This window comes from Macaca fascicularis, chromosome 4 (genome assembly GCF_037993035.2).
Source record: "Macaca fascicularis isolate 582-1 chromosome 4, T2T-MFA8v1.1".
Classification (NCBI taxonomy): Eukaryota; Metazoa; Chordata; class Mammalia; order Primates; family Cercopithecidae; genus Macaca; species Macaca fascicularis.
In genome coordinates this window covers 59,557,184-59,569,900 of record NC_088378.1, presented here as the reverse complement: position 1 = coordinate 59,569,900, position 12,717 = coordinate 59,557,184, and the positions used below count along the sequence as shown (strand labels likewise).

The 12,717-nt window shown below is 45.9% G+C and overlaps 1 protein-coding gene across 5 annotated transcripts in view; it reads left to right on the top strand.

Moving 5' to 3' along the window:
• Window positions 1-9,473, top strand: part of ZBTB2 (zinc finger and BTB domain containing 2) — a 28,281-nt gene extending 18,808 nt beyond the window's left edge. For all 5 annotated transcript variants that reach the window (XM_045391360.3, XM_045391357.3, XM_045391359.3 and 2 more), the window contains one exon: window positions 6,697-9,473. In XM_045391360.3, coding sequence (XP_045247295.1) covers window positions 6,761-8,068 — 1,308 coding nt within the window. In that variant the 5' untranslated portion in view covers window positions 6,697-6,760 and the 3' untranslated portion in view covers window positions 8,069-9,473. The remainder of the gene's footprint in view (window positions 1-6,696) is intronic.
• Window positions 9,474-12,717: the final 3,244 nt, after the last annotated feature.

The window sequence follows — 12,717 nt, the reverse complement described above, 5'->3', positions numbered from 1 at the left end:
CAACCAGCCTGGCCAACATGGTGAAACTCTATCCCTACTAAAAATATAAAAATTAGCCGGGCATCATGGTGTGCACCTGTAATCCCAGCTACTCGGGAGACTGAGGCAGGAGAATCGCTTGAACCTGGGAGGTGGAGGTTGCAGTGAGCCGAGATCGTGCCACTGCACTCCAGCCTGGGCAACAAGAGTGAAACTCCATCTCAAAACAAAACAAAAAAAATGTTATGTCAAACATATCTGGAAACTACTTAGATGTAAGTATATTATAGGGAACTGGGAAAAGGACTGGGAAAAGACCAAAGTCTGGTGCATAGTGAGCTAAGCGATTGGCAGAGGTCAAGCTGCATGGGAATAAAAGCAGTCAGGGATGCAGATGGCTGAAATGTGCATTAAGGAGCTTTGAAAAATCCCACCTGTTTTTGTTTGTTTGTTTTGAGACGGAGTCTTGCTCTTGTCGCCCAGGCTGGAGTGCAATCCTAGTAGCTGGGATTACAGCTGCCCACGCCCATGCCCGGCTAATTTTTGTATTTTTAGTAGAGACAAGGTTTTGCCATGTTGGCCAGGCTGATCTTAAACACCTGACCTCAGGTGATCCACCCCCTAGGCCTCCCAAAGTGCTGGGATTATAGGCATGAGCCACTGCGCCTGGCCTCCACCTGTTTTTAAAGTGTATGTGTGCGCATGTGCTTCTGCTTTTTTTTTTTTTTTTTATTGAGACGGGGTCTTGCTCTGTCACCCAGGCTGGAGTGCAGTGGCCGGATCTCAGCTCACTGCAAGCTCCGCCTCCCGGGTTCACGCCATTCTCCTGCCTCAGCCTCCCGAGTAGCTGGGACTACAGGCGCCCGCCACCTCGCCCAGCTAGTTTTTTTTGTATTTTTTAGTAGAGACGGGGTTTCACCGGGTTAGCCAGGATGGTCTCGATCTCCTGACCTTGTGATCCGCCCGTCTTGGCCTCCCAAAGTGCTGGGATTACAGGCTTGAGCCACCGCGCCCGGCCCCTGCTTTTTTTTTAAAAAAAATTTTTTTTTAAGGCTGCATGCAGTGGCTCACACCTGTAATCACAACTCTTTGGGAGACTGAGGCAGGAGAATTTCCAGAGTCCAGGAGTTCAAGACCAACCTGGGCAAGATGGTGAGATCCTGTCTCTACAGAAGTTTAAAAATTAGCTGGGTGTAGTGGCATGTGCCTATAGTCCAAGCTATTCAGGAGGCTGAGGCTGCAGTCAGCTATGATCGTGCCACTACACTCCAGCCTGGGCCTACAGAGCAAGACCTCCTCTCTTTAAAAAAAAATTTTTTAATCAAAATAAATTGGTGTTTGGAGACCTCCTTGGGCCCTTACATCCCTGGCTGTAAACCCCAGGGACTCGCCGCTTTCTTTCCCTGGCCCCTTGAAATCCTTCCTCCAGGCCTGCCTAAAGTGTGGGCCAAGGTTTCCCCAGCTGTGTCCTTTTTTTGCCATCTGAGACTGTACATAGTTCTTTCAAATTTGAGAGACTTACTGTTGAGTCACAATTCATAAGTGATAGACAAGACAGCCTATCCAACCATGAATGAGAAAAGAGTTACAAAATTTACACTGAAGTCAGCCAGGCATGGTGGCTCTCACCTGTAATCCTAGCACTTTGGGAGGCCGAGGTGGGCGGATCACTTGAGGTCAGGAGTTCAAGACCAGCCTGGCCAACACAGTAAAACCCTGTGTCTACTAAAAGAATACAAAAATTAGCTGGGCCTGGTGGCGGGCACCTGTAATCCCAGCTACTTGGGAGGCTGAGGCAGGAGAATCACTTGAACCTAGGAGGCAGAGGTTACAGTGACCCAAAATCGTGCCACTGCACTCCAGCCTAGGCAGCAGAGCAAGATGTCGACTCAAAATAAAAATTTAGGCCGGGCGCGGTGGCTCAAGCCTGTAATCCCAGCACTTTGGGAGGCCGAGGCGGGCGGATCACAAGGTCAGGAGATCGAGACCACAGTGAAACCCCGTCTCTACTAAAAATACAAAAAATTAGCCGGGCGCGGTGGTGGGCGCCTGTAGTCCCAGCTACTCAGGAGGCTGAGGCAGGAGAATGGCGTGAACCCGGGAGGCGGAGCTTGCAGTGAGCCGAGATCGCGCCACTGCACTCCAGCCTGGGCAACAGCGTGAGACTCCGTCTCAAAAAAAAATAATAAATAAAAAATAAAAAATAAAAATTAAAAAAAAAAAGAAAAATGGCCAGGCGCAGTGGCTCATACCTGTAATCTCATCACTTTGGGAGGCCGAGGAGCGTGGATCACCTGAGGTCAGGAGTTTGAAACCAGCCTGGCCAACATGGCAAAACCCCATCTCTACTAAATATACAAAAACGAGCTGGGCCTGGTGGCACGCACCTGTAATCCCAGCTACTTGGGAGGCTGAGGAAGGAGAATCGCTTGAACCTGGGGGCGGAGGGTGCAGTGAGCCGAGATCATGCCACTGCACTCCAGCCTGGCAACAGAGTGAGACTCTGTCTAAAAACAAAACAAAACAAAAAATACCAAAGTTGCCAGGCACGGTGGCTCACGCCTGTAATCCCAACACTTTGGGAGGCCAAGGCTGGCGGATCAAAGAAATTAGCCGGGTATGGTGGTGGGCACCTGTAGTCCCAGCTACTCTGGAGGCTGGGGCAGGAGAGTGGTGTGTGAACCGGGAGGCAGAGCTTGCAGTGAGCTGAGATCGCGCCACTGCACTGCAGCCTGGGCGATAGAGCGAGACTCCGTCTCAAAAAACAAAAAACAAAAAACAAAACCACCAAAGTAGTTCTGGAAAGGGACTCTGCTGGGTAGTACCTTTCATGAATGCTAAAAAACAAAGCCTTCTTTGGATTTCTATCTTTCCTTTTTTTTTTTTTTTTTCCTGAAAGAGGGTCTCACTCTGTCACCCCAGCTGGAGTGCAGTGGCACAGTCATGGCCACAGGTCACTGAAACCTCAGTCTTGACTTCCTGGGCTCAAGCCATCCTCCTGCCTCAGCGCAGGTAGCTGAAACTACAGGCACGTGCCATTACACCCAGCTAATTTTTGTTTTTTGGTTTTTTTTTTTGAGCCGGAGTCTCGCTTTGTCGCCCAGGCTGGAGTGCAGTGGCCGGATCTCGGCTCACTGCAAGCTCCACCTCCCGGGTTTACGCCATTCTCCTGCCTCAGCCTCCCAAGTAGCTGGGACTACAGGCGCCCGCCACCTCACCCAGCTATTTTTTTGTATTTTTTAGTAGAGACGGGGTTTCACTGGGTTAGCCAGGATGGTCTCGATCTCCTGACCTCGTGATCCGCCCGTCTCGGCCTCCCAAAGTGCTGGGATTACAGGCTTGAGCCACCGCCCCCGGCCGTATTTTTTTTTTAGAGACAGGGTTTCACCATGTTGCCCAGGCTGGTCTTTTTTTTTCTCCCCATTTATTTGTAGAGATGGTGTCGCCATGTTGCCAGGGGCTGGTCTTAAGCTCCTGGGCTCAGATAATCCTCCCACAACACTGCAAATACAGGCATAAGCCAAGGTGCCTGGCCCCTATCCTTCCTTTTCTGAGGGGGAAGAGAGTCAACTACAGGCTCCCTAGTCTACCGGAGACTTCTCCCTTGAGGAATGTTTCATCTCAGCAGAGGAGAGGGTGTAACTTACATCTCTAAGGCCTTTGGTTTCCCAATTCCTCTGCCTGATCCTGGAAAAGTTTCCCCCTAGTCATTTCTTCACTTGGGAATTGATTGTTTACATTAGTAAATTCTTCAGCACACATAACGCCTAAAGCTCTGTTTTGAATATTGAACTTCCCTAGGGCATCTAAATGTTTTGCAGTATACACATGGTATTGTTGGAAGCCATCCAAAGACTACCTGTATTTGCATTCCTATTTAAAGGAATATGAAAGGACTCTAAATAAAAATATGAATGATCTGTGTATCTTTTTCGTTTTTGTTTTGTTTTTGTTTTTGTTTTTTGAGACGGGGTCTCGCTATGTCACCCAAGCTGGAATGCAGTGGCACGATCTTGGCTCACTGCAGCCTCCATCTCCCAGCTTCAAGCAATTCTCCTGGCTCAACCTCCTCAGTAGCTGGGATTACAGGCCTGCGCCACCACACCTGGCTAATTTTTTTTGTATTTTTAGTAGAGAGGGGGTTTCATCATATTGACCAGGCTGGTTTCAAACTCCTGACCTCATGATCCACCCGTCTTGGCCTCCCAAAATGCTGGGATTACAGGCATGAGCCACCATGCCCAACCACTTGTTTTGGTTTTTTTTGAGACGGAGTTTCACTCTTGTTGCCCAAGCTGGAGTGCAATGGCTTGATCTCGGCTCACTGCAACCTCTGCCTCCCATGTTCAAGCGTTTCTCCTGCCTCAGCCTCCTGAGTATCTGGGATTACAAGCGTGCACCACCATGCCCGGCTAAGTTTTTTGTATTTTTAGTAGAAACAGGGTTTCACCATATTAACCAGGCTGGTCTTGAACTCCTGACCTCAGGTGATCCGCCCGCCTTGGCCTCCCAAAGTGCTGGGATTACATGTGTGAGCCATCATGCCCGACCCTGTGTATCTTTTTTAAAGAAAAGAAAAACAGTCACGTCTACTCTTCCCTTTATGCTGTCAAAGGGATGCTAGTTTTTATGCTTGATATTTTTACAAAATTTCATATTTTTCACATGATTATTTCTACGTAGCCTTCTTGAAATACACATTGATAGCAGCACAGTAATTAGTAAAATCTGTTTTGCTACAAATTTCTGTTTAAGTGGCTTTTATTTATTTATTTTTTTTCCTTTTTTTTTTGGAGACAGAGTCTCCTTCTGTCACCCAGACTGGAGTGCAGTGGTGCAATCTCGGCTCACTGCTACCTCCGCCTCCCGGTTTCAAGTAATTCTCCCAGCCTCAGCCTCCCGAGTAGCTGGGATTACAGGTGCCCACCATCACACCCAGCTAATTTTTGTATGTTTTAGTAGAGACAGGATTTCGCCATGTTGGCCAGGCTGGTCTTGAATGCCTGACCTCGGGTGATCCACCCTCCTCGGCTTCCCAAAGTGCTGGGATTACAGGTGTGAGCCACTGCATCCAGTTTTTCTATTTTTTAATGGAATGAAAAATGTTAAATTTAGAAGAGCATGGTATGCTGTTAATATTTTAGTATATTGAAAATATTGGCCAGGTGCAATGGCTCACACCTGTAATCGCAGCACTTTGAGATGCCAAAGTGGGTGAATCACCTGAGGTCAGGAGTTCGAGGCCAGCCTGGCCAACATGGCAAAACCCTGTCTCTACGAAAACTACAAAAAGTAGCCAGGTGTGGTGGCACATGCCTGTAATCCCAGATAATCGGGAGACTGAGGCAGGAGAATCACTTGAACCCGGGAGGCGGAGGTTGCCGTGGGCCGAGATCGCACCACTTCACTTCAGCCTGGGTGACAAGAGACTCCCATCTCATAAAAAAGAAAACAAAATATTTGTTAATAAAATGAACATGATTGCTAAAAGGGCCAAAGAAAGTTACAATACAAAAAGTAGTATAATAAAAGAAAATTATAAATTCTAAAAGCATTCAAGGAAGCTGTCTTTAAATTTGAAATGCATTGTCTATAGAATATCTACTCAGTGGAAGATAACATATACCTTGTGATATGTGGATGTAGATCTCATTGATTTCTAATGATGCTTTAGAATTTGTTACCACTACTGAGAAGAGTTCTTGGGAACCTCTTCATTACTGCTGCTTGATCAGGGATGATGTTTCGGAAATGATAAAAGGAGTAGAGTCTAAAGTTATTAATATCATCATCAACTGCTTTAGGTGCCTTAGATAAATCACTTAACTTTTGGGACCTCAGTTTCCATATCTGTCAAATGGGACTAAATAAATCCACTTTATCTACCATACAGGATTGTTTTGATTCTCTAAAGGATCTTGCTATGGTGGCTTTGGCATTAGACAAACATTGTTTCAAATACGAGCTCCACCACTTACCAACTACATGATATTGAGCAGGTTATTAACACCTCTAATCCTCAATCTTTTCCTGTAAAATGAGAATGAATGACAATCAAGTGAGAAAGAATCCCTGTAAAGCCCAGGAGCAGTGCTGATGTTGATGGTGGCATTTGATAAGGAACTCCTGGAGTTCTGTATAAAAAGAGAATACATAATATTTAATTTAACTTGGCCAGGCGCAGTGGCTCATGCCTGTAACCCCAACAATTTAGGAGGCCAAGGAGGGCTGATCACTTGAAGTCAGGAATTGGAGACCACCCTGGCCAACATGGTGAATCCCGTCTCTACTAAAAATACAAAAATTAACTAGGCGTGGTAGGGGGCACCTGTAGTCCCAGCTACTCAGGAGGCTGAGACAGGAGAATCACTTAAACCCAGAAGCCGGAGGTTGCAGTGAGCCGAGATTGCACCATTGCACTCCAGCCTGGGTGACAGAGCGAGACTCCGTCTCAAAAAAAAAAAAAAAAAAAAAAAAGTTAATTTAGCTTACTAGGAGAAAAACTGCTCTAAGAGTCTGTGAATTAAGATGTCACATTTCTTTAACATGAACTTTGTCTCTTGATTATTTCATCCCATTTTCATGAAACTTACTAACAATCAAGGATAGGAAGTGTTCTTGTTTCCTTTGTTTTTAAGCGTTCATTTTTTTCTTCAGGCTTTATGTTAACACCTGGACTGGCATTTACTCACCGATTTTTTTACTTGTTTCTTTCAGTGAGTGTGTCCGCTTGAAACCAACTGATATACAGCCTGACATCTTCAGCTATCTCTTACACTTGATGTACACTGGGAAGATGGCGCCTCAGCTCATCGACCCGGTTCGATTAGAACAGGGCATCAAGTTTCTGCACGCTTACCCGCTCATCCAGGAAGCCAGCCTTGCCAGCCAGGGAGCCTTTTCTCACCCTGACCAAGTTTTCCCGCTGGCCTCTTCATTGTATGGCATTCAGATTGCAGATCATCAGTTGAGACAAGCCACCAAGATTGCTTCAGCACCTGAAAAACTCGGGCGAGATCCACGGCCACAGACCTCCAGGATAAGCCAGGAGCAGGTCCCTGAGACCTCACAGCTCTCCCAGCTGACTTCAAATCTGGCCCAGGTGAATCGGACAAATATGACTCCCTCAGACCCCCTGCAGACCTCGCTGTCTCCAGAACTTGTTTCCACTCCTGTTCCTCCCCCTCCTCCCGGGGAGGAGACCAATCTGGAAGCATCTTCCTCCGATGAGCAGCCTGCGCCCCTCACAATAGCCCACGTCAAGCCGAGCATCATGAAGAGGAATGGGAGCTTTCCAAAGTACTATGCCTGCCACCTGTGTGGCCGGCGCTTCACTCTCCGGAGCAGCTTACGTGAACACCTCCAGATCCACACAGGAGTACCTTTCACATCCGGCCACCAGGGAGAAAGCCGCGTCCCCCTGACTCTCTGTAGCAATGCAGCTGACCTCGGGAAAGATGCCATGGAAGTGCCTGAAGCCGGGATGATAAGTGACAGTGAGCTGCAGCACATCTCTGATTCTCCCATCATCGATGGGCAGCAGCAGTCGGAAACCCCACCCCCCTCAGACATTGCTGACATTGACAACCTGGAGCAGGCCGACCAGGAGAGGGAGGTGAAGAGGCGGAAGTACGAGTGCACAATATGTGGACGCAAATTTATCCAGAAAAGCCACTGGAGGGAACACATGTACATACACACCGGGAAGCCTTTCAAGTGCAGCACTTGTGACAAAAGCTTTTGCAGGGCCAACCAGGCTGCCCGCCACGTGTGCCTCAACCAGAGCATCGACACTTACACCATGGTGGACAAACAGACTCTGGAACTCTGCACATTTGAGGAAGGGAGTCAGATGGACAACATGCTGGTGCAAACAAACAAACCCTACAAATGCAACTTGTGTGACAAAACATTCTCCACTCCCAATGAGGTTGTTAAACATTCATGCCAAAACCAGAACTCAGACGTTTTTGCCCTAGACGAAGGGCGATCCATTCTCCTGGGCAGTGGGGACTCGGAAGTAACGGAGCCTGACCACCCAGTGTTAGCTTCCATCAAAAAGGAACAGGAAACCGTCTTACTAGACTGAATGTCACTTACCTTTTTAAAAAACTCTCATTTTTACAAAGACTATCTTCCCTCCCTCCCCTGAATTCAGAACTGTAGTTCTCCATGGCATGATACAAACAGGTCCTTGTTCCCTTCTCCTCTTCCCTTTTTCCCCACATCCCAGCCCCACCTCTGTAAAGGCTTTGTGCATTATAAACCTGGAATGTATCGACTTTCATTCAGGGGATATTGGAAAGATAATGGTCATTATACTTATAAACTCAAATTTTGAGAGGTTTTAGATTATTTAAAAGCATACTTGGAACTAATGAAGGGTATTAAATAAAACAACTGGAATCCAATTTGGTAAGCTAAAATTATGACTTTCCCTGGGTAAAAAGTCTTCTCAGAAAAACAATGTCAGAAAATACAGTGTGCTTCTTAGAGATACAGCTGGGCTCTGTACTATGCAAAATCTAGAAGGTGTGGGGAAACTTTAAACCCAAGAAAACGTTCTTAGTATTCATCCTCCAGGTGTCTTACTTCAGAATGCATCCTTTGAGATTATGTCCACTTAAGAAAAATCATCAGTTAAGAAATCTACTTTAACAAAACACAAAGCAGAAAAAGTAATAATGTGATGGCAATCTTAATTTTTGGGTACAACATGACAAGCTGTGAGTTTGTGTGTTTGTAAGAGAAAAATGTGTGGGTACTTGCTATAAACAGGTGAATTAATGCACATCCTTATCTCATTGCTGGCTTCTTTCCAAGTTGAGCAACAACAAAATGCTGTATTTGAGTTTCTGACAAATGTGTTTTAAAAATCAAATTTGAATGTACTATTCTATAAATTGTCTTTCTGAACAGAACATGACATGCCATTTTCTAGCAGCTGCCAGTGATAATTTGTTTTACACTAACTTTTAAATCAGTGTGTATACTGCAGGGAAAAGGATATAGGAATATTCATCTTACAGGGGAATTTGTGACCAGAAGATGTAGTAACTTTAATGACTGAAAAAGTCAATGCTGATGGTTTACTGGCAACATTAATTGAAGCATCAAAAATAAATGGCAAAGAGAAATCAGGACAAAAAATCTAATTGCTGTTGGGGAAAAAACTTGATTTTGGTGTTTACTCTCCAGGTTTTTGGTTGTTTTTTTCTTTCTTTCTTTTTTAATGCCTGAAATTTTCTCCATTGGCCCAAAAGCAGTAAAAATTGTTCATTAATCTTCCCTTAGGCCAATAAAAGAAGGGCCTCACAGGACAAAACAGGAGCCAGAAGTAAGGACTGAAGGGGAAGGGGAGAATAGCTAATAGATATACTATATGTACATGTTAAAAACTGAATATCCCATCATCCTATTTCATGTATAGTTGAGTTCTCAAATTTGTAAGTTTTTATACATCCTTTCATTGAATAAACGTTTAATTAAATGAGCATATGATGTCATCTCTGCGTCTTTGGCTACCCGGAGAGATACAGGAAGGGAATGTATAGTATAGCAGTGCTTGAGGAGTCGTTTTCTTTCTTTCTTTTGTTTTGAGATGGAGTCTTGCTCTGTTGCCCAGGCTGGAGTGCAATGGTGTGATCTCAGCTCACTGCAACCTCCACCTCCTGAATTCGAGAGATTCTCCTGCCTCAGCCTCCCGAGTAACTGGGATTACAGGCGCCTGCAACCATGCCCGGCTAATTTTTGTATTTTTTAGTAGAGACAGGGTTTCACTGTGTTGGTCAGGCTAGTCTCGAACTTCTGACCTCAGCTGATCTACCCGCCTCAGCCTCCCAAAGTGCTGGGATTACAGGTGTGAGCCACCGCGCCTGGCAAGGAGTCGTTTTCTGCAGAACTTTGGGCAATTGCTCTAACCTCAGTGGCATTTTCCACACTTGTAAAATGGAAGATGTTGGTAACTGCTTTGTGTTATAAGATTGTGAGAATCAAATGAGTGAACTCTGCGAAGATGCTGTGATCATCTTGCCCCAACTTTTTATTTTATCTGTTTTATTATTTTATTTTATTTTATGTTTTATTTTATTTTATTTTTTATTTTATTTTAATTTGGGACAGTCTTGCTCTGTCGCCCAGACTGGAGTGCAGTGGCACAATCTTGGCTCACTGGAACGTCTGCCTCCCAAGATTCAAGTGATTCTTGTACTTAAGCCTCCTGAGTAGCTGGGATTACTGGCGTGCGCCACCACGCCCAGCTAATTTTTGTATTTTTAGTAGAGACAGGGTTTCACCATGTTGGCCAGGCTAGTCTTGAACTCCTAATCTCAGGTGATCTGCCCACCTCAGCCTCCCAAAGTTACAGGTGTGAGGCACTGTGCACGGCCACCTCAATTTTCTTTTACAGGGAAAAAAAAAGGGAGGCCAGGAGATGTTTACCTAAAGATGACACAAATTTGAGTAGCAATATAACCTTTGATTATTAAATATTAAGTGGTGGCCAGGCGCGGTGGTTCACTTCTGTAATCCCAGCACTTTGGGAGGCTGAGGCGGGCAGATCACGAGGTCAGGAGATCAAGACCATCCTAGGTAACATGGTGAAACCCCCACCTCTACTAAAAATACAAAAAATTAGTCGGCCGTGGTGGTGCGCGCCTGTAGTTCCAGCTACTTGGTAGGCTGAGGCAAGAGAACCGCTTGAACCGAGGAGGCAGAAGTTGCAGTGAGCCGAGATCATGCCACTGCACTCCAGCCTGGGCGACAGAGCGAGGCTTTGTCTAAAAAATATATATACATATATATAAAATATAGACATTATAGATATATATAATAGATATACACACATATAATGGTTTCCACTCATTACGTCTTTTTTTCTTTTCTTTTCTTTTTTTTTTTTTTTTTGAGGTGGAGTCTTGCTCTGTCGCCCAGGCTGGAGTGCAGTGGCGCAATCTCCGCTCACTGCAAGCTCCGCCTCCGGGTTCACGCCATTCTCCTGCCTCAGCCTCCCCAGTAGCTGGGACTACAGGCCCCCACCACCACGCCTGGCCAGTTTTTTGTATTTTTAGTAGAGACGGGGTTTCACAGTGTTAGCCAGGATGGTCTGGATCTCCTGACCTCGTGATCCACCCGCCTCGGCCTCCCAAAGTGCTGGGATTATAGGCATGAGCCGCTGCGCCTGGCCTTACGTCTTTTTTAATAAAAGACACATCTCTGAAATGACAGCCTTGTGCCAAGCTGACTTTTCTGAATATCTGTCAGAGGGTAAATGAAGGTGTACCCCTGCAGCCCTCCATGACACCCCCATGCAGCCATGAAAGGGCACGAGGTGCAGCCAAAGTGCAGGGTCTTGGAGACCAGAAAGTCACAGGGATCACAAGGGACAGTGGTGGGTGAGGGTAAGATACCAGCCAGCCCCAGTTCAGCTCCACAAGTTGATGGAGGGGGAGGGCGAGCATTGTGTTCGTCTACTAATCAACTGTAGAATGCAGGGTCTTCTGGAAACAGCTTATGACCACCTCCTCCACCAAGGCAGTCCTGCAAAACTCCAGGTTCCTCCCTAAGAGCTGGCTATAGATACTGAAGCCCACCCACCCCACCCTGGAATGCCCAGTGCCTATTCCAGTCCCAAGGGGGGATAAATTTAGCAACCTGTTCTGAGTTTTGGATGGTACTAATTTAAACAAGCTTTGGAAATGTCATTTGATGACATAAGCAAAATTAAACTGAGCTGTCCTTCTTCTGGTTCTACCTCTTATTAACAGCACTGGTGCTATTACGTTTCCTCTTATAAAGAAAACAATCAAAAGTGGCTCACTCATTCAACAGATGTTGCTAAAAAATAGATTGTATAAAGAACTATAGAGTTTTTACCATAGGAAATATGGTTTTAGTGGGAAGAAAGCACCGCCATAAAAAGTAGCTTTGGCTAATGATTTAAGAATGGAGAGTAAAGTGGACCTCAACCTTCTCCTTGTTACAGGTGCTAGCCATTGATGGTTTTGAAATTTCACCCTGCAAGAAAAGGAAGACCTGAAGCATCCAAATGAATCCTTCAGTTCAAAATTTCAGGTCTCAGTCACACATTTCAGGCAAAAGACAACATTGCTATGTTTAAGAAGATATAGGCAACTGGCCGGGCACAGTGGCCCACGCCTGTAAGCGCAGCACTTTGGGAGGCGGGGGTGGGTGAATCACGAGGTTTGGAGTTCAAGACCTAGCCTGGCCAACACGGTAAAACCCCGTCTCTACTAAAAATACAAAAATTAGCCATGCGTGGTGGTGCGCACCTGTAATCCCAGCTACTCAGGAGGCTGAGGCAGGAGAATTGCTTGAACCTGGGAGGTGGAGGTTGCGGTGAGCCGAGATCACACCACTGCACTCCAGCCTGGGCGACAGAGCAAGACTCTGTCTCAAAAAAAAAAAAAAAAAGATATAGGCTCTTAAGGAAAAATGGTTGGAGAGGGTGATACATACGGGGTACCTCCTCCTGCAATTTGGCTGGGGATTATGATGGGAAAGGGGAAGCCCTGTTTTCACTGTTCACTAGGAGTGAATTCTAAGACAAAATTATTTGTAGGCTGTGCATGGTGGCTCATGCCTGTAATGCCAAGACTTTGGGAGGCCAAGGCTGGCGGATCAGTTGAAGTCAGGAGTTCAAGACCAGCCTGGCCAACATGGTGAAATTCCATCTCTACTGAAAATAAAAAAATTAGCTAGATGTGGTGGCATGCACCT